General features: G+C 47.0%; 1 protein-coding gene across 1 annotated transcript in view; it reads left to right on the top strand.

The window, feature by feature from the left end:
* GFUS (GDP-L-fucose synthase) overlaps positions 1-22,098 on the top strand; it is a 153,532-nt gene extending 131,434 nt beyond the window's left edge. Inside the window, exons 10-11 of the mRNA XM_069621769.1 lie at positions 1,194-1,293; positions 21,719-22,098. Of these exons, the coding sequence (XP_069477870.1) occupies positions 1,194-1,293; positions 21,719-21,774 (156 nt within the window). The 3' untranslated portion in view covers positions 21,775-22,098. The remainder of the gene's footprint in view (positions 1-1,193; positions 1,294-21,718) is intronic.
* The last annotated feature ends 353 nt before the right edge of the window (positions 22,099-22,451 follow it).

Raw genomic sequence — 22,451 nt, 5'->3', positions numbered from 1 at the left:
AAGAATCAAGGTTCCTGGTTAGGCAAAGTTGCCTGTTATTGCATGAATCAATGGCAGTTTAGCTTTGAAGCGTTAAATTTGGGCCATACTGGGGATCCCCAGTGGTCAACCTCCTTTCTCTAATCCAAGATCCTTATTACCATATTGCCTCATTCTGGAACAGCCTCCCTGAAACTCAAGGAGAACCATCTCTGGTTTCTGGAAGCACCTTAAGACCTTCCTCTTTGCTTCAGCTTTCTCTCCTCCTCTCCCCTGCTGATCTCGTGGCTGAATCCGAATCTGCACTGTTTACCTGGCTACCGTCTGATCCCGAGCCCAGGTCTCCTCGCCAGTTGCACCCCTGCACTGCCCCCTGGCAACCCTTGCACTTGGGGACTCTTCTGTATCCCTACAGCCCTCTACCAGCACTTGATACCTGATGTCTGCACTTACCCTTGCCAACACCAGCTGGCCGCACTTTTTATTTGCCTTTATTTTACTGTTATCCTCTGCACTGCACTGCCCCCTCACCCCACACTTTCCCTTCCCGCCCTCCCCTGCACTTATGCGATCTCAATGTCACCTGCCCTAGTAAGATCGTTGTCTGTCTTCCCTCTGTCCCACTCCCTTGCCTAGTCGCGCCTTGAAACACTTGTGTATAGGTGCGTTTTAAATGCCCTATCATATCATTAAGACTGACACGGAAATGGCCCGTGCTATGGGCACTCTTCAACAACACTGCCCTTCCTTTCATGCCACCGATGGGAAGTCAGGCAGATCGTCGCAAGGTTTCGGTGGATGGCCCTCTTTGTACCGCCAACCCTCCCGGTCCATGACCCAGGAGGCCTACAGAGGCTGTTTCAAGGCTTTCAGTGGAGGTGGCTGATGTCGTCGCTCCCAAGGCGGCACGCAGGCCCCAAAGTAAGATTGACCCGGCAAGGACTTTGGTCCCCCACCCATGCACTCCATTGGGAGGCAGACTGGCGAGCTTCATCAGCGAGTGGAAGATGATCTCCACCGACCGATGGGTGCTGGACGATCTCGACCACGGACACACTCTAGAGTTCCAGCAAAAGTGTCAGCGAATACCTCCGGTGGCCTGGCAAGAGCAGCAATTTCTTTTGTTGGGGGGTGGGGTGAGAGTCGTGCATTCCACTCCTTGTTTTCCAAAAGTAGGATCTCACCGGCTCTTCCTTAACACCCACCTCTTTCAGTACGATACGACTAAATCTGATGGTCAGTTCAAGAAGACAGCCAGCAACACCAAGCTCAGGAAGTACCTGCCCGACTTCAAGTTCACCCCGTTCCCTCAAGGTATGTTGAATAAGGTTCTCTTGTGTTTAAAGTAAACTGAACCTCAGGATTAGCTAATACTAGTATCGAGCAAGGTGTCCAGCCCATCCATTTTGTAGGGAGTTCCACATTTGGGGCCGGGGGATGTAGGCCAAGACACTGGTAGAAACGCACATTCCAACTGGCTGTGGCCCCAAGTGGTTTCATCCAATTAGAGCCACTTATTGAAATAGTCTTCCTAGCATCTAGGTCTGGTTAAGTATTTGAAGAGGGGGGAAAATGGAGGGTTAATATTTGTATATTTTGCATTAGCTTTTTAAGTTTATACTATGATTGTGATCTGTTAGGGAGAATTTTCGTTTCCGTGCTGAATTCCTCCCACCTTAGAGCTCCCTAGCTCTTTTGCTGGACTTAGGACCTTTTCATTTTCGCCCTTGAGTGAGTGAGACCTTTTTCTCACTCTCGTGTTTTTTTTTACCTGATTTGGATTTCGTGTGTTCACTGTTTTTGGAGTCTGACAAACTCCATAGGCATCTACTTTGTGTATGGTGACACACTGCACCTTTAGTGCAGTGTCACAGAGAAATCATCTTAGATTTCTGACCAGGTTTAAATACACTTTCTTGTGTGACCTATTGTTTCCAAGAATAGTAAAGTGAAATTGACTTGACTTTTGCTCTTTGTAGGTCCCACACACCCCATCTTATGTGGAGTGCTGAGGGAGTTACCTAGTAGCCCCTTATCCTACTCTCTCATGTAAAAAAGTTTTATGTTACCCTCACTACTTTAAATGGCTGGTGGCAGTGGTTTATTTTTGCTACCATTGTGCTTTTCTACTGCAGGCTGAACCCTTTTGTCAAAAAGGCCCTGGTCTCAACACCACCATTTTGTTATTGAGGTCTTTCTTGGGTTTTACTCTGTGCGTCTAAACAGATTTGAGCCCTTTGTCTTGACTTTGGCCGCCTTCAGCCCTGAAGGCCCGCCTCTGGGTCCAGTGTGTCTGTGTTGGGTAACAATTTGGGGTAGTACCCTTTTGGGTGCACTACAACTACCTTGGCCTCCTAGAAATAGGGACCCAACCTTTTGGTATCAGTCTGAACTACACAGGTTGGTAGTGTGGCCTAGCAGCCAGGCTTATTCAAGAGGGGTCAATGTGAGCAGTAGTGGAGTTACAGAGATTCAGTGACAAGTATTCAAATAAACCGTGATACTCAAGGTTTCTTGATAAAACAAATATTTATTTACCAGTTATTTAAACAAGCCTTCAGAAGGAGCAATATAAAAGCAACACTCAAATACATTTCAGAAATACACTGTTAGGTTTCTCAGAATCAGTAAAGACCCTTTGGGGATGGCACACAGACAGTTCATACACCCTCCGGTGACTTAAATAGCTAGGACACTGCGGACCTTGATATAATACTGTACATTCAGAGTAGGATTTAAGTGTCAAAAGAAAGGGTTATTAGAACAAACGAGATCACAAATATTCTTAAAGCAGGCAAATACCTTTGGACCCCCCAATGCAGAGTAAGTTAACCCCTTCCTGGAAGGATAGGTGCAACACAATAACAGAGGAGAGAAGAGTAATTCAGGGAACCAGGCTAAGCCACTGTCAAGGGGCAAACCTCTGTGCACTGAAGCACTTTTTGCAGGCGAGTAAAAGTCTTTGAACAATGTTTTTATAAGTCTTTGGTGAAAAAGAAGAATCAAATGTAGGGCCACAAGCCAGGAGACTTGTGAAGTAGAAGAGCAAGCAAGCTACAAGGAGAGGTAAATTCTCTCTGACTTTACAGCACCTTTAGGTTGAAGAAAAGATGCAGCAGATGACCTATGTTCCAGTGCAGCTCTGCAGATCCTGTTGTTCTTGGGCCTCAGTCGTGGGGACAAGAGGGAGGACTTCACAATGGGATGGTCACTGACGGCAAACTACAAACAAGTGGCACTTCAGTGTTTCAGCTCCCTTGTGGCTACCGCAAACAGCAACACCGCGGTTCCTGGCTGTCGAGATGGGCGTTCCTTGCTTCTGGGGCCCAGCAATCTGTTTAGGTGGCTCAGGCTCAGACAGTCCTGCTTCCTTGGAGTCCGTAGGATCTTCCTGGAGCTCTTGGCCAACTTAAAAGCAACACACACAAACTGGTGTTCGTCACCCTGGCAATTCGGTTCCAGCAGCGACTGCAATGGAAATTCAACCAGCTCCGAGAAGATGTCCAGGTGGCTTACTTTTGGAGTTGATTGGTCCAACCAACTCAAGGGGAGAAGTTGTCCTTGCAGGGCTTCTGTCGATACCAATTCAGAGCTTCAGCACATCAGCAGGGTTTAACCGGGCGAACCAACGGTCCAGGAGTTGCAGCAGGCGTCCTCTTCAAAGTTCTTCTTCGGATTCCTTCGTCTAGTTGTCGACTCTAACTTCCAAGCCAAAAAGCCTTGCCTTTTATGCAGGTTCCTCCCATTCATTCCAGCCCAGCTGTCAGTCTCCCAGCAGGGTGGCTGTGCTTGCCGGACAGCCAGCCGGCCAATCACCTAAGAGTGCATTCTTGCCTGCTAGGAGACTAAGCACAGGGAGTTTCGAGCACCTCCCTCACTTCCTGCCCCCACCAGACACTCTGGAGCCAGAGGCGGGTTTCACTTATGAAGCCTGCCAAAGACAAAAACGAACAAAGGGTCCAAACCTGGTTTGGCGTGCAGAGTAAATCTCAAGAAGGATCAAAACAACAAGAAAGACCATGGCCACATTGTTTTGGGACTAGAGGCAGAGTCGACCACTGGGAGAAATGCCCAACGAAGCTTGCTGCATCCTCCTGGACCTCTGAATTGCCCGTTGAAGCCCTGCTGCTGTGCTGAAACTACTTTTTCAATTCGACAGAGAAGCTCCGAAAGGGGCTACTTCTTCCCTTGGGTCAGTGGGACCAACTAACCCCGAGACGAACTCCACTGGACCATCTTCCCCGACTGGCTGTACTTCTTCGCTGCTGCAAGAACCCAGTGGCATGGGTTGAGAAATCCATAGAGTGCAACATCTGAAATCTGGCCAAAAGCTTCAGGAGTCTCCTAAGGACCCTCCAGAAGCAGGACCACCTGAGCTTGAGTCCTCTCACCAGAGTGCAGAACCCTAGGATTAAAGGAGGCCCAACCGAGATCCGCAACAGTTCTGCTTACCAAGCGATGAAACCGGGGCCTTTTGGCTGGGATTTGCCGTCTGAGGTCCGTGGTATGGTGGATCTTCCAAGGAAGGCTACTTCCAAATCTGTAAGGCCTGTGAAGGACTCCAGACCCTCGGCTGTCCCGAGAGGACTTTTACCTCCCTCTGGATAATTTCTATGACGACGAGAGGTCAGATTTAGATTTCGACCCTGTTTAGCTTGATGTGGCTCTTGTCTCTTCAGGGAATAGTCAATTGGAAGAGTTAAGGCAATCTCTTCATGATGCCAGTGGCTTGGACACTTCTCCAGAGGTGGAGTTTGGCAGGCCTGAGCCTGGGGCTCCTGCTGAGTCGTCCTACGGGAGACTGATGGCTAGAGTCACTGAATATCTTGGTTGGTCAACTCCTCCTGAAGCTTTTGTTCAGGATGACTTGATGGATATTCTGGATCAAGGTCAGTCCTCTGACCCGGTGTTAACTTCATTTGACCTTGCAGAAAAGGGGGACGGCTGCTTGACAGACCCCGGAATCTCTTCCGGCAGTTAACAGGGTGCCGGTTTGGGCTCTGAATTTGGTTTTTAAATGCCTCATCGGTGCTCAGTTTGAGCTTTTGCACTCTTGTCCTTTGAGATTGTCTTTCAAGACAGTGTTCTTGGTTGCGGTTACTTCGGCTAGCAGAGTGAGAGAATTGCAGGCACTTTCATCTCATGTAAGCCACCCTTTACTTTGTTCCACAAGGATAGGGTTGTACTGAGGGTACGTCCTTCCTTTCTAACCCAGATAGTGTCTGAATTTCATTTGAGCCAGAAAGTGGTTCTTCCTTCCTTCTATCCTCCTCCTCATCCTGGTTGGATCCTAGGAGAGCCCTGAGCTTTTATTAGGATATCCAGGGTCAGAGTGGATGATCAACTTTTTTTGAGGTCTGCTGGTCACCAATTGGGCCAGGCTGTTACAAAACAGACCTTGTCCAGGTTTATTATCCTAACCATTACTGAAATTTACCGTTTGGTGGGCAAATACCCTCCTGAAGGGTTGGAAGCTCATTCCACTAGGGGCGTGGCTACTTCCACAGCCCTGCAGCGGGGAGTTCCTATTAGGAATATTTGTGATGCAGCCGCATGGGCTTCTATCCACACCTTTGATAAACATTACTCCCTGGATACAATCCATGGTCAAGATATGGCCTTTGGTAAGGCAGTTCTTTATTCTGCCATCTGATTGGGTACTCTAAATTCTTTTCCCTCCTCCAGTTTCTGGTACTGCTTTGGGAGTCTGTCAGATGTGGAATACGTTGCCGGACACAATCGATACGAAAAATAAGTTACTTGCCAACTGGTAACGTTCTTTCGATTGGATGTTCCTCCAATGTATTCCACATTGCCCTCCCAGCCTGCCCCTCTGGAGAATTTCCTATGCGGTTGCAGCTTTCGTTTCCTCAAGGCTATGTGCAGTCAAGCAGGCATTGGATATGTGCATGTTACAAATTATGGGGGGGGGGGGGACATAAACGGAGGCTATGGGCGCCATGCGTCCTATTGATAACATCCAGTGACGTCGTCCTCGATGGAGGCCTTAGAGGGACATCGACCCGACACCATTGAAGCAGGACGCCCTCTGCCGAAAAAGTTTCCGTAACTCTGCCCTTCTGACGGCTGATGTGTCCTCTGGCAGATAATTAACTAGCAGTTTCTTGCGTTCTTTAATTTTCACTGCTTTAAATGAGAAGCAACATCAAAGGGAGGTTCTGGCAAGGGGCGTTACCCAAAGGGTGTTAGGTGAGGCCAAAAGGAGCGACATACGGCCTTGGCAAGGAGCACCTACAAAAATACTTGATGCTGCTTTTGGGATGTTGGGGGAGGCAACACACACATTTGAGGCATTTCTTTGTATGCTGAATACAACAAAAATATGTTCAATGGCCACAAGCCATAACTGGTGGCTTTGTCAATGCTACACTGGTATAATTTAATAAACCATCAGTGCGGATTTAAAAACAATATTATTCACTGCATCCTGCATCACTTCTAAGAACTCTAGTTTGGTACATTATTTGACACTTGACTGGATATATCGCAAATCTAGTGATTTGTGTAAATGCTTCCCAGGGCTAACATAATATTGTACTTTATAGCTCTAGCTTGAAAAGTAGTGTAGGGGAAAATCCAAGACAAATGGAGGCTGGTCTAATTTAAAGTGAGAAGTACCGGGACTAGGGCCTTTCCCTGATTCCTTGATATATATATATATATATATATATATATATATACCTTCTATTGCAACAAATAGGGTGTACTTGTGGGGTGTCGGCAGCACACCAGAGAGGCAGCACTTCACACGTGGTGCAGATAATTCCACAAACGTAACCATCTCGTGAACAATATTGGACCTCGTGTACATTTCACCCAAAGACTACGTTTTGATTAGCTTTAAATTGACCACACTAAATAAGGCACCAAGATAAAAAACTGTGCCTGCTTCACTTGACAATATGATTGCCAGCAATACACAAACCCCCCCAAGTATTGGGAAGATACAGTACAGCATTACATGTCAACAGATACTGCCTCATTCAATACCAATCTTGGAGCTATATGCCTGAAAATAGCAAGGTCCCAGTGTGTCAAAAACATTGCGATGTAAATGGTGACAAATGTAATATTTTTATTCCATTAACATAAGTTTAGAAAGATATTAAGACATCTTCATAAATGTATGTGAACATCTATGGTAATTATACAAAGCTTTGTGTGATATTTTAAAATGAGCACTTACTAATGTCAAGGCTTGTTCTATGGTTTTTCTTGCGGTCTTGACCACAAGTTAAAACCCTACTTACATGTCCGAAAGTGGTTATGGGTTTAAGTTTTCCAAAAGATTTAGATGGACCACCTGGAGGGAATATGTTTGTTTTTCATGAAAACCAATTAAGGTGGCCAGTCTAATGAAAGGAGAACAAAGGGACGTCTGTTCCAGGCTCCTGAAGAAAGAGCACCCAGCCCCTCTATGAAAACTCCTTGGCAGAGGAGAATGTTAGAAAAATATCTAAATCTTTTCAAACTAAATTTAAACTATGGTCTTTCCAGGAGATTTGAATCTTCTGGTATGAATCGGTTTATTTTTATTGTTGAGCTTCAAAGTACCACTCTTGAACTCTGCCTAGTTTCAAAGCCAGCCGTCTATTGAGAGAATGCAGGAGAACAAGGGAAGCCTGTCTTCCCATTTCACCGTTAACTGAACCCATTACAAAGGGGTGTTTACAGGAGTCGTATACCAAAGCATGCGATGCATAAGGCAAATGCAGGGCATAATTCAAATGTTGCATTATACATAGAAATAAATTGGCTCATAACTTTGGAACAATGACTTTTATAAGAAACTGAAGAGTGTGTTTCGAAGCAGAGTATCTTCTTGAATCTGACACCCATCATTCCCTACAACTATTAAAAATGTATGGAATGATAATACGAATAAATTTATGAAATGTTATGCTTCATATGCAGACATGCATCTGGGATTTCCAATGACAGAAATCTGTCTCATTGAGGTGACCAGTTGCTACCAGAAACTAAGGAATAAAAACTATTTTGACGTCAAAGGTATTGGGCGCAGATTGAGCCCCAGCTTTTCCTCTGGTCACATCCATAGAAATATATACTTCCAATAAACATTGGGGTGTGTATTCTCCAAGTGTCCGACTGTTGGGCAAGCCAATGTACTGGTTTAACCAATTAGATTATGTCACAATCTTCTCAGCTGGAGACCTTACAGAGACCTTCGATTGAGCACCCACACGGTGCCAGAAACACTGTCAAAGGTATTGTATCTTGCTTTTTAAAGTTCAATCACTCATCAGCAGTTCAACTTTACTTGCATATCTTATCACATGTGTTTTAACAATGTTTGTTCCAGTGCTCACCATACAGTTGCTGCTTGCAACCTTGGCTTAAACACAGACCGGTTTTGTATCAGTCTCCCCAACTCACTGATGACGGTAACACAGCGGCTGCTGCTTCTCCCCGCCTTGATAATTGATATGGGAGGGCCCTGGGTATCTCCGACACACAATGCAGGACTCTTCAGCCTGGTTTCCTGGTTTTCCGATTTCTATTCTCAAGGTTTCTGGAAAGTAACAGTTCCTTGTCAAAAAGGCCAAGGGAACTTTCCTCTTTGCAATTCCCATTCTGTTTTGTCGTCTTTCTTCTCTCGTTCAGCTGCTGTCTCGAAACTGCTGTTTTCTCGTGTGCTTTGCCTTGCTCGGATTGTGCTCTAGTGCTCTGCCTTTTATCTCTGTGGGGGAAGATTAATGGAAGTCAGGTGTGCGACACAGGGTCAGTAATGGACACGTCCGATTCTAGCGGGCTGTCCGCGTGAACGGGTTTATGTTGTAAAAGGGGTTGGGGTAGAGCTTTTAAATATCCAACCTCATAGGAGATGGGGGTAAAGGTGTTCTACGGAAGGGGATACTGCATCTCACCATCCGGTCTCCCACTCCCCGAATACCCCCACCCAGGTGATCATCCCGCACTGGTCCACCTTCAGGAACTCGATCCAAAAGCGATGGCCATGTCCTGACCACCTCAATGACAAATCTCCAGGGACGAGTGCATGAGACACCTTCTTTCACTGGTGCCACGGTTACACTCCCAGCACCTCCACCCAAATGCGTGTTACCTCACAGTTCCAAGATCCCTCACAAAATCTCTATATTGTGGGCCCCTCAGCTTCTCGGGATCCATGTTCCCAGGATGACCAGTATAGTCACTTGTGAGTGTAGACCACTGTGTAACACCCTTACAGCTCACATTCCCTCTTGAGATCAGCCTGGCTGCTCGGCTCCGCTACCAAAAACTGTGTGGTACAGACTTATACCAAAGGTTGGTTTGTCTTACACCTGTAGTCATAGTTGTGTGTAGTGGTCCCAAAGGGTACTGCATACAAACTCTGCCTAACACACCCAAGCACCAAGGCGCCATTTGCTGAAGCACCTGAACTGGTCCGACAGTCCGGCATAGGCTGCAGCTCACCTATGAGGCTGTGACGGTCTCTGATCACTGGATCTGTCGTGAATATTGCGGCTGCTGGGTTAACAGGCCACGCACAAGGGGCATTTTGTAGTTCAAACTCAAGTAGACAAAGTGGATCGGCACACTGCAGTGGGTGGAAGCAGCGACTCTGCTGGCCCTGCTGGAGCACACATTGGGAATGCTGCAATTGGACATTTCTCCCGGGGGTGCCCTCATACGAAATACCAAATTCAGCATCCTGCATCTCCCTACTGAATAAAGGGTGCAATCCTAGGAACCCCAGATATCCTGATATATGGGCCCCTGCCACTGAAGGGAACAGCGGAGACCCGCCTCAACCCCACCTTGACTTCTGCAATGAAACGACCAGGAGCCAGTGAACACACCGCTTAGTCTGAAAGACCCCCACAGAATTGAGGCAGGTTAGCGAACACCTCCTCTGATTTCCACCCCCCTTGCCTACTCCCCAACCCCCCACCCACACTGAGCTCGAACATACCCTGGGCCGCCCACACGCGCTACTCAATACTCTGCTCACAGTTTACACTGTGAGCCTCTGCATCACTCAACAAGGGATAAGTAGATCACAGGTGAAACACAGCGCAGCACATGGGATCGGTCCACGTGGCTCCAAGCTCCAATCATTCTGGAGTCTCCCAAGTGAAGGACTGAACGCTGCAACTGACATGGTGCATGTCCTGATCTTGCATTGGGTCTGCCTTGTAGTAGAGGTATTGAAACCGGGAGAATAACCTCAAAGACACGTCAGGGAATAGGCAAGCCACAGTGGAACGCCATTTCCCACTTGAACCCACTCAACAAGGTGACATGTCCCCGGCCTCCGCGCAACCCTCTCGCAGATGGTATCCCTCACCTGAAGCACCTCAACATCAATTCCAGGGTAATCGGCTGGACGTAGAGGACTCAAACTGTAGGCAGGGCTCAGAAGCCTTCGTATAACATGGGGTAATGATCCCCGAACGGATTGAAGTGGCTACCCCACGTGCCCCCGGCAGCCATGGCTTATAAAAACGTTATCAGAAAGGAGCCCCAGGCCAGGCACCCGCATTTGTGCATGTCCCTCATCACAGCGGAGCAGACCCTGTAAGGGCCCCATATTCCAAAGCAGAAACAGTCTGTGGGGTCTGGCAAGACTTCATTGAAGGCTGGCCCACGACACCGGGGCGTGTGCCCTCTTCTAGGAAGAAGCTGATGTCAGCCAGAACTGATCACACCTACGCTCCAGAAAACAATGGTCTACGACGCTCCCATGTGCTTAATCCAGACACTGAGTAGATCTCTTATTTGAACTTCTGAGAGCTCTGCCCTCACAGATAACTTACCCATGGGGAGCCTGACCATCCGGCCCGTAGCCCCTCTCGACCACACGTCTTGTTCGTCACCGTGAGGGTTGGGCCCCCATTCTTGGGGCGTGTGCCCTCCTCCATTGCACGATTCAGAGGGGAAAGGAGGTGAAATCAACCTACATCAGAGAAGCCCAAACGAGATACTGTTACAATAGCCTGTATCAAAAAGGAGGGGAGTAAGAGGGGGGTGGAAGAGAACGCGTCTCACCAATGCAGAAATATGAACAGAGTGTATGAACATACAGGATAAACTTGCACCCTACAGGTTCATTCTGGACCGTGCTAACCCACCACCTCTGCTGGAACCTATGATGGCAACATTAAGCGTTACTTGACTAAATGAAAAGCATGAGGTCGGACATTGGAGGGAAAGTCGATAAGATCACTCAGCGAATTGATAAATTGGAAGAAAGGCACAAGGGGTTGAACACAATCAAACCTCTCTTGGTGCACTGGAGACACAAATAGACCATAGACTTACGGAGATAGAAGCCAGGGAGGAGGAGATCCGTCTCAAAATGGATGATCTAGAGAACCCTAAACGACGAAACAATCTATGGATTTTCAGTATTCCTGAAAAAGGCGAATCAGAACAAGACTCGAAAAGGTCCCTTCATGAGGTCATCAAGCTTCTATTCGAGGACGACTGCATTGAATAACCGAAGGTGGACCGTAAGAGCCTAAAACGGTCCTTGTATGGTTTCACAACTATGCCGACAAGGCCAGAATTCTGGAGAAAGCTAAGCGCAGCACACACGTCTCCTTGGACACGGCGAGAGTGACAGATCTTTCAAGACCTATCATCTATGACTCTAGCCCTGAGACGGATATGTATGCCCCTTACCAAGTGGTTAAAAGAAGGACCGGTACCAATGACGTTATCCGTTTTCCCCCTCACATTTGAATTGGATGGGAGCAGGGTGAAATTGAGAACAGAAAAGTATATACACAGCTGCATAGCCGTCCTGGTAGGTAACCAAGACAATGAAATGGAGCAAGGGGAGAGAAGAGAAGATGATAGACAGTGGCACATTCCAGGCCTCAAGCGTAGACTGATACCAGGGTCTAAAAAATATAGAAGAATGAACCCTTTTCCAGGTGAGGAAAACTGAACCTAGCGACACCCCCACAATACTATATTCATGCCTACCATCGGGAGTAACACGTCACATCACTGATAAGCACCTAAGAAGCATTAGGTGGGAGATGGTTCGCCCAAACGAAAGACCTAGTTATATACGATAGATCAACCACTGTTTTGAAATTGCAACTTTGACCTGCAGCTGGTCCCCACAAAGCTTCGAGGCGCTGCCCAGGGCCGCTCAGACGATGGATGTTTGGATTCACCCACGCACCTGGACCCAGAAGTCCTGGGTGATGTATTTCCTGTGGTGCATGCTCGCTTTGAAACAAAGGAGTAATTTGGAAATGTAAGTAACTTGGAGGGGAGGTTTGTGAGGGGGTAAGGGGTGCTCCATGTTTATTTGTGAATGTTTGAGATGAGACCATGTGTTTGGTCTCCACTGGTGGTCCGGAACCGGCTCGGTGAGGTCAACCCAGCTGGATCGAGCGCCGGTAGGGGTAGAGGGGAGGGTTAGGGGAATGGGGATGGACAGGGACAGGTTTCTCTACAAATTTGTCTCATGTGATGAGAGATGCTATGGGAGGTGGTCATGGTTGTGCAGGCTCACCTCACGAGCAGCACAAGCAAAAAGGGGGGAATGGCGGTAGAAGTTGATCCCCAAAGAATCGGTCTTTTCAGGGCGGGCACACTTAACGTAAAGGGGTTGAATTTGCCCAAGAAACGATCACTAGTGTGTAGGAGGTTTAAGAGTGCAAGGCTTGACGTGCTTTTTCTCCAGGAGACCAAGTATGCACGCTGGGAAGAACGCAGGATCTTGCACTCTAGGATGGGATCGGAGCATTGGGGCTCTGGCCCTCTCCAGAAGGCGGGCGTGGGGATACTCATTAGGAAGGGGTTAAATCTAGAAATTACCAAGGTGTGGGCGGACACAGAATGCCGAGCTCTCGTGGTGGTAGGTACTGTATGCAAAATAACTTTCACACTGGCAACACTCTATTCCCCCAACACTGGTCAATCCTGATTTCTCCAGCGAACAATTCCGAAGATAATGTGGGAGGTTGCTGGGCACGTAATACTAGGCAGAGACTTTAATCTATGGGCAAACACTGAACTGACGTGCAGGTAACGCTGTTGCGCGCAAACCGTTAGACTGTTGCCGTGCAGAGGTGATGGAAATGTTGAAGATTTACTAGACATTTGCCGTAATTTTCACCCAAATGAAACAGGCTATACATTCTACTCTGCACCCCATTCCAGATTCACCAGAATCGACTGTTTGTTTCAAAGGGGCTAGGGACATGGTCACACTTGATCTAAATCTGGTAACCCTTCCACACAAGAGTGCAAAGTGGCAATGTAATGAGTCATTGTGGAAGGACCCTGTCTTCCGTGCAGAAATGGAAACAGAGATAAAGGAATATTTTAAAACAAATGGCACAGGAGAAGTATCTAGGGCAATGGTGTGGGAGGTGGGGAAAGTGATGTGGCAGGGAATCATGATTAGGGAGGGGGCCAGCAAAAAAATAGAAGGGCTCTGTTGGAGGCTAGGCTAAGGAAGGATATTGCGCAATTGGATGCTGCTGCGCGGAACCCCACTGGGGAAAGGGTGGCGATGATAATGAAAGCCAGACAGAAAAAAATAAGAGCTCTGACTCCTTGAGGAGGGGCAAGTCATCTGCAAACTGCAGCTTCTTAGACAGAAGCACTATGAGAAGGGGGATAAAGCAGATGCACTGCTGGCCGCTAGACTGAGGGGCCAACGTACAGAAAGGTGGGTCGCCGCCATGCATGGGGGGAGGTGATGCCCAGAACATAGAGGCAGGAGGAATCCCAGAGGCTTTCGCAAAGTTTTACGAACAGTAATACACATCTGAAATGGTTCAAGGGAGATCCCAAATAGACCAGTACTTGGGAGGTGTGGACATGCCGAAGCTCTCCCGTGATGAAACGGATGCCCCAATCACGTCCGAGGAGGTTGAAAGAGCGATGAGGAGGCCGACGCTGGGGAAGGCCCCGGGTAATGATGGCTACTCGGCGGGATTTTATAAGACCTTTATCTCCTCCCGTTTATGGTAGAATTGTTCAATGACATCCTGCAAACCGGTGTTGCCCCTGACTCCTTCACACAGGCACTGATTACGGTGATTCCCAAAGAGGGTAGAGACCCCAAACAATGCGGGTCATATTGCCCAATATCGTTGCTCAACATTGATGCAAAAATCTGTACAAGACTCCTGGCAGCCAGGCTAGAGATCCACATGCCCCGACTAATGCACTCGAATCAGGTCGCAATTTTTCTTGGGGAGACAGGGCGCCGACACAATGCGCAAGATCTGATTTTTATGAATCAAAGATGATGACCGGGGACCCTACACTCCTATCGGTTGACGCAGAAAAAGCATTTGACAGGGTAGAGTGGGGCTTCCTGGAGGCGGTGCTGAGTAAGGTGGGGCTGGGTGCTGTTTTTAGAAGGGGGTGAAGGCAGTCGGTTGTGGTCAGCTCTGACTACTCCAGATGGTTTGACTCAGGAAGAGGTACCAAACAATGTTGTCCACTATCTGCAATATTGTTTGCTGTCTCCCTGGAACCTCTTGCCCTGAAACTCAGAGCGGACCATCAAGTGGAGGGACTCCAGATAAATGGCAAGGAATATAAGGTAGCTCCTTATGCAGACAACCTATTACACATAAAGAACCCCATGCCCCATGACATCTATACCACGCGCCATACAACTGATTGTACATTATGGAGAACTCAGGCTTCAAAATTAATAAGTTTAAGTCCATCCTGTTCCCATTACATGAACCCACTCAGGAGGATGCCACTGGGTTTTCCACATTGGGCCTCATGACTGGAGGTGCCACCCTACATTGCCAAGGAATAAATCTCACACGCGATTTGGACACCTTTTTATATGACGCCAATTTTCCCCATCTTTTAACTTGCTTTCATGCTGACTTAGCAAAGTGGCAGAAGCTAACGATCTCCTGGATTGGGAGAGTTTTAAAATGGTGTGCCTTCTGAGATTCCTGTACCCATTCCAAATGCTTCCGCTTAAACTTCCAGAAGTATTTTTTTTTTAATAGGTAAAGGGGGCCATCTTGAGATTTGTATGGCAAAGGGAAAAAGGCAAGGATGGCATACGAGGTTCTTATTCTACCCAAAGATAAGGGAGGTGTGGGTCTGCCTGATTTGAAAAAATATTACCAAGCGGTACAGCTAAGAGTATTGGTCCCCCATATAAGAGGGCAGAAAGAGTTTATAATTTGGCCCCAGCCACTGTCTCTGAATGGCTATGGGTTCTGAGAGACAAATGACTTCGACTCCAGAATCACCCTATACTGGCCACTATATGGAAGATCTGGAAGGAGGGGGTAGATATGCGGGGAATCGCCACATGGCCATCTCCTTTGAGTCCTATATGTGCTCCACGGGTTCGGGAAGAGATCCCGAATCATGAGAGGTTCCAATCTTGGTTTGAGGCGGGCCTTGAGAGGGTGGGTCAACTGTGGAAGGAGGGTGATTTCTTCACAATCGCAGAACTGTAAGAGGCAGTGGGGATATGCCCCCCATCAGTCTTTGCCTTTCTTCAACTCAAGGGTGTTCTTATGAGAGATAAATGGAAGGAGAAGGTGCAGTGAGGCCTCACGCCTTTTGAGGTACTGCTCGACACTGCGACAGAAAGCAAAGGTCTGATCTCATCTATGTAAAAAGCACTGATAAACGCTGGGACGGGGTCAACTGTTTACCTGAGAGAAAAAGGGACCTGAATGTAGATTTAGACCCCCAACTGTGGACGAAGATATGTAAAGGGGCCTCGCAAATATCAATAGCGTCCCAGTATAAATTACACACCATTGAGCTCCTCCACAGGTGGCAATATGATCCCCACAGGTTGTCAAAGATGTTTCAGTCCACAAGCCCCTCATCCTGGCGACAATGTGGTGAGAGAGACTACTGGCATATGTGGTGGGGATGCCCTCATGTTAAGGTGTTCTGGAATGAGGTTCTGGGTTGGATCAAGGAGGTGGACTGGATTTCCAGCAAGGCTGTACCCCCCCCCCTCCTTGTACTGTTTGCTTTGGAAGAATGTGAAGGTGAGTTTAGGAGAATGACTGGAATACTGGCCCTCTCTTGTTGGCTGCACAGGCAAGTCTAGTGATTCGTTGGAAAGCGACCCTTGTTCTGAGTAAGAGAGAATGGCTCAATGTTGTGACGAACATCTACATAATGGAAAGGACTACTGCTGCCCTCCACGGGAAAGCTACGCAGTATGAATTGTTGTGGGGCGACTTTGTGAATTAATATTTACCAGACCCCTGACAGATGGTAACGCTAAAGGAATGAAAGTTGGCCCGATAATGTTCATTTGACTATGCCTAACGGAATGGGACAATGTTACTGTGGTTACACGCTGAAAGAGCCCCAGAGACTGCTGTTCCTTGTGCCCCAATCAGACGACCTAGACTATGGAATGGAAATGAAACTGTTAGGACCTCCACATGCCACTAATAAAAACACGTTGTATGAGTAGACCTAATAGACGAAACAATGTCCCATGGAGGGAGGGGGGAGCTTAGTTTCATGATTAAAGTTGATGCATTCTTCGAGGGTGGGATGAAAGTTGACAGTTATGAGATGCTCCAAACAATACCTGTATGTTTCATGTTTTGAAAACTTTAATAAAATCAAATAAAAAAAAAAACAAGCGGGGAGGCACACACGCTCCAAGTCTGTCCAGGCTATTCCAAAAAAGTGAAAGTAAGCACTCAAGCAGAACATATTTGTCTCAACACATTCCAAGGGAACTCGATGCTCAAGCAGGCACGTTGAACAGCAGTTCTCTATCCGAGGAACAAATCCACAAGGACATCGTAAATGGAATCTTCCTGTGGGGATATCCACCTCTAGATTTGTTCGCAGCAAACCTAAACACACAATGCCCAGACTTCGCATCTAGGTTTCCCCAACCGGGGTCCAATGGGGAATACCCTGTGGATGAGTTGGTCAGGGAAATTTGCTTATGCTTTTCCACCAACACCACTCCTCAGCAGGATAGTGCACAAGATGCACCATGAACAAGACCCTCTGATAGCACTCCAACGTGGGCACGAGAATCAAGGTTTCCACACCTACTCTCACTAGCAATGTGCAAACCAATCAAACTTCTGTGCCCCTTCAACATGTTTTCCCAGCACAAGGGTAAGTCACTCCATTCACACCATCATTCTATGAACTTTTCTCCTGAAGTCATAACGTTTGGGCACTTAAACCTTCCTCAAAGGTGTATGGATATCCTCCAGGAAGCTTAGAAACCCAAAACTCAACACTGTTATTTAACTAGTGGAAACGGTTTGTCGTCTGGTGCATATCACAAACCTTAAACCCAATTGAATGTTCCCCATCTAACATTCTACACAATATGATTTACCTACTAGACTCTTGTTTAGTATTTAATTCCATCAAGGTACACCTAGTGACCTTGTCCGCTTACATCACTTCCCAAAACAAGGTGTCTTGGTGGAAGGTACCTGTTATCAAATAATTCATGGAAGCAGTAAAAAGACTAGTCTCCCATTCCAAACCCTCCACCAGGTTGGGACCCTAACATTGTACTCGTGAAGCTCATGGGTCTGCCCTTTGAGTCAATGCACTAGGGCAGCCTAAAACACTTAAATTACAAGACTACCTTTCAAAGTAGCCATCACCTTGATAAGACAAGTCAGTGAGCTACGTGCACGAGCTACGGGCACTATCAGTACACCACCCTTTGATTGTCATTAACAAAGACAAGGTGGTTCTTGGAGCACACGCTCGGTTCTCACCTAAATTGATATCAGAGTTCCATGTTAACCAGTCCATTGAACTACCTACTCCCCTATCCCCCCACCCCCAACCACCTTCTAACTCCACTGAAAAAAAGCCACCATACTTTAGATGCAAGGAGGGCAGTCTTATACTGCATAAACAAAACTAAACCTCGTAAGGAAAACATACCAACTCTTTGTTTACATAGCACCTGTTGGAGAAGGAGTTCACATTTCAAAAAACGCAACAGCTGAGCTACTCAAGACTCTACCTTTCACACCAAGAGCTCAATCTATCAGAGGTACAGGAGCTACTTTAGCATGTATTGCAAATGTCCCCTTAGATGTAATTTGCAAAGCGGCTACTTTGAGCTCTATACATACATTTAATCAGCATTACTCACTGACACACTCTAAAGCAGACTCAGTTGGGACAAGCAGTGCTAGAAACACCTGTGTACAGACGCGTTATAATTGACTTATATCATATCAAAACATCTATTTGCTGCTGTACCTTCTCACAACCAACCTCCTTCTCCAGGTACTGCTTGCTAATCTATGCATAGCATGTGATCGATATCTGCTTGGATTACATGCTATGCCTCGTATGACATCTGGTGGTAGTTGCAGAGTATTACATGATTGATTTTTGAAACTCGGTCCTTCACACGTCGAGGTCTCTCAGATTGTTTTTTTCCGCCATCCTAGTTTGCAGGGTTCTTCAGGTTGATGGCTTTGATTGCAAAAAGCTTTTCTTAGATGTTCTTACTATTCTTTCGCTAGTCGCCCTACTCAAAATCTTCTGCAGCAGAGCTCAACGGACGGAACCATTGACAACGACCAAACAATCGCCTGGATGGACACTGCCTGAAGCCTACACAGGCCTCACCGTGCCTTGCCCTTCACAGTAGGGAGAGGGGGGGGGGAGACCATACTTTGTTCGTTTCCGAGAATGCCTATTCTCTTCCCTTCTTGTCCTTCTCTTCGCCATGATGTCCTTTCCATTAATCATGGATAAGACATTTACGTTTTGCCCATCCTGCAATAGAAAATACCCCTGGATAGACACACAAAGGGTGTGTAACCACCGTCTCGCACTGTATCACCATGAAAAGAACTGCAAATCATGCAAGCTCTTTCGACCTAAAATAATGAAGGCCCACAGAAGAAAACGCTTGGCCGCCCATGCATGCGGAGTCCTCCATTGAGGTGGAAGGAGCTTCTAGTGATGTCGGTGTCCTAAGTGACGCTGAGGGCGATCGGGATTCGACAGACTCCCATGCGCTGACTTGCTTATTGGAGACTACACCCGGTGACTCGAGCACGCACACTGCACGTCGCACCAATCCCACAGCCGACCATCGAACTTCACGCTCTGTCAAAGGAAAGGTCCTCCAAGAAATCCCTGTCCTCTGGGCCATTGCGCTCGCCTTTGCCACATGACAGGCTTCCAAAACAGACCCACAGGTCCGTTTCTGACACTGCACATAAAACAGATTTGCGTGCTGAAAGGCACTTCGACGTCCCTTTCCACTACCTCAAATTAGAGAACTTGTTAAAAAATCACATCCCGGACAGTCTGTTGAAGTCAAAGTCGAAATGCTCTAAAGATTCAATGCCTCTACCGTCCAAGCTCTGTCATCTGAGTGGACCCCAGAGAGCTTTGATGGGGTCACAAGGAGAATGTCCTACTTTGTAGACTTTATGCACTGCCACCCTGCACAGATACTTACCCTTCAGAACTCCTCACACGGCAGTAGCTACAGATGAACCAACAACCAAGAAGGTACAACTGGACACCTCTCAGCCTAGTACCTCCACCCAGAGCCATGCTACCCCTCGGCTCCCCCTCTCTCAGGACTTATTTTGTAAACACTTAAGCCTGCCTGTCCGGGAGATCAAGGGGACCAGTACAATTAGGACGGGGGTGACGAAGACCAATATTCTGACAATGACGTCTAAATCAAGTCACCAAACCACCAGGATAAACCTGTAGGTGACTACCTAGTCCACAACCAGCTACAATACAATGAACTGCTCCACGAGGCTGGAGAACATTTCAACATAGACACCCAGGAGGCCCAAGTGGATAAGAATTTTGTGGAGGACGTTCTTGGAGACCAGAAGTCTGCAACACAATTTATTCCCCTCCTGGAATCTATTCAGAGACTCATTCAACCCTCTCTCCTAACACCAAATCTTACTCGAGCAGTCGATCCCCACATCGAGAATGTGTTCAGACCTGCCCCTACGGACTCTGTATACATCAGGGGTTAGCTGAAACCCGACTACCTAGTGGTTACCACAACTAGGTAAAGGCCAGGCACACCACTAGCCTCTGCAGAAGCTCCACCAGTTAAGGAGAGTAAAAAGATGTATACATTTGGCAGGAAAGTGGCTTCCTCAACTGCCTATCAGACGTGGATAGCCATCAACACTGCCCTTCTTGACTCGCTACAGCTGCCATAAGTTTGATGAACTGCTACTACAGGTTGACAGTCCCAGAGCTCCTAAAATCTCAGCTCCTAAGAACTACAACCGAAGGTAAACTGGTAGCCAACTGCTTTCTAAAGAATAACCTGGATTCTGCCGTCAATGCAGACTGTATCGTATCCGCAGTAACGCTCATTAAGCGTCATGCCTGGCTCAGGCAATCTGGTTTTAAAATGGAAACACAGGTCACGTTACTCAACATGCCATCAAACCCAATGCTCTTATCGGTAAAGCAGTTGTAGATGCCTTTAAGAGTGCCAACCAAAGAGGAGTATGACACTCTAAAATGTCTTGGGCAGCTGTCCATCAAGCTGTTTGAGCACATGGGGGCGGGAGGGGTTCCAACACAAGGTTACGTCGACGAGGCCCTCAACGCTCTTCAGGGTACAGCCAGGATAACCAATCATCCTCCTGGGGCAACAACCTGACACTCAACAACACAGGCTGATTGAGCATTCCTATTTTGAAAGCTTCTTCCAAATGTTTTACCATAGTCATGGAGTTTCACTGTAGTAATAATACCTGATCTGGTGGGCCAGATCGAGTGGTAATGGCCCTGGGCCCGAGTTATGGGCCCAATTGCAGCGAGTGCCTTAATGATGGGCCTCGGCACTGTTGCCACCGGTTCAGGTATTATTGCTATTAGCACCCTGGGTTTTAAATCCGGAAACCCAGGGGTGACAGCAAAGTATTTTGTTTGAATGAACGGGACAACGAGGTGTCATGTTCATTCAAACAAAATACTTAGCTAAGATGGCCACCATCTGGAAGGTGGGGCTCCAAATGCAGCCCCTCTTCGGGCTGCTGCCTGTGATCCGAGCAAACTGATTGCGTCTGCCACCCCGGTTGCTAATAGACGATAATGTGACCGGTCTTCCCCGTGGTGTAGAAGATTACCAGAGACGCATGCTTTTAGGAACCCATATTCAATGGTCTGTGGAGAGAGTGAATTGGAAATCAAATGATCCCTTTGGGAATAACTTCAATAGTACAAGCATTTGAGGGGGAATCACTGTACAAAAGGTACACAGCCGGTCAGGTGGCACACAAAGCGAAGTGCTTGCCCCTGATATCTTGTGTTCAGCCTGCTGTGGCAGGTTTGAATCCCAGCAGGGTCAACTCAGTTTTTTTATCCTTCCGCGGTCAATAAATTCAGTACCACTCTTTGGGGGTAATAGTGTTTTCTGGTATTTCAACATGTGTAGTGCTATATAACAAAAGTATTATTCTTATTGATTGGGGTGGTAGGGTATATTCAGTCACATCTTAATGAATTGGGCAGTAACCCAGAAGCAAATGTAAAAAGTCTACCATTCTGTGTAAAGCTGGGAATGTCTTTCTCTGGAATGTTGTGCTCACAATGTTTTTCCCCAGCAGGATACCATTGCGAACACCCTGCACCCTTTTCCTTTTTTAATAATTGTGGAAGTTTAAACTCAGCAGGTCCTTGAATTAAGTTTAGAAGTACAGATGAAAAGGTATAGTAAAGTAATAGCTAACATCTGACAATGGTTTCTTTTATCTTTCAGCCGTTCAAGACTCATGCAATTGGTTCAACGCCAACTATGACCTGGCCAGAAAATGAACTGAATCTTGTTGCTTAGATGTTGGATGCTCGGTCTGTGGTACATGCTCTCGGACTCCAATACAAGAAGACTAGAAAGGCTGCTAGCCTCCGGCATACTGCAGTGGTGGTGGGACAGGTCTATTGGTCTCTGTAGGGAAGAAATGGTAGAAAATGTTAACAGTAAACACAGGAGTTGTCCGAGTGAAACATGGGGCTTCATTTGGAGTCTTTAGTCTCAATTGTGAGGATTTTGCTGCTAGTCACTCTTTTGTTAGGATTTTCCCCTTTATGTACATATGTATACATAGTGCATTAAAGAAAATGGACATGTCACTACATCTATTATGTTGCACTGACTCCCATTGCTTTCTTTCAATGTACACTAGTCTTCTTTTTTTTTTTTTTTTTTTTTCTCTCCATAATTCAGTCCACACTCTCGCCCTGGAATGTAACATGCAAAGTTTTGCCGGAAAAGCATTATCCTTGCGCAATATTTCAAGCTGGGATTCGCTATAAAACTCCCAAAAGTCAGGAAATAGGATACCATTTGACTAGTCTTAGACGGAAACTGCTCTTCTGAACACCTGTGAAGAACTGCTTGTATCCCTTGATTCCAACTCCCCTGCTGTCCTTTTCCTCCTTGATCTCTCTTCCGCATTTGACAGTGTACCACTCCATCCTCATAAAAAGGCACC

This window comes from Ambystoma mexicanum, chromosome 5q (assembly GCF_040938575.1).
Source record: "Ambystoma mexicanum isolate Mex_15411 chromosome 5q, UKY_AmexF1_1, whole genome shotgun sequence".
Classification (NCBI taxonomy): Eukaryota; Metazoa; Chordata; class Amphibia; order Caudata; family Ambystomatidae; genus Ambystoma; species Ambystoma mexicanum.
The sequence above is the reverse complement of the archived record's forward strand: the minus strand, read 5'-3'. Positions and strand labels throughout refer to the sequence as shown.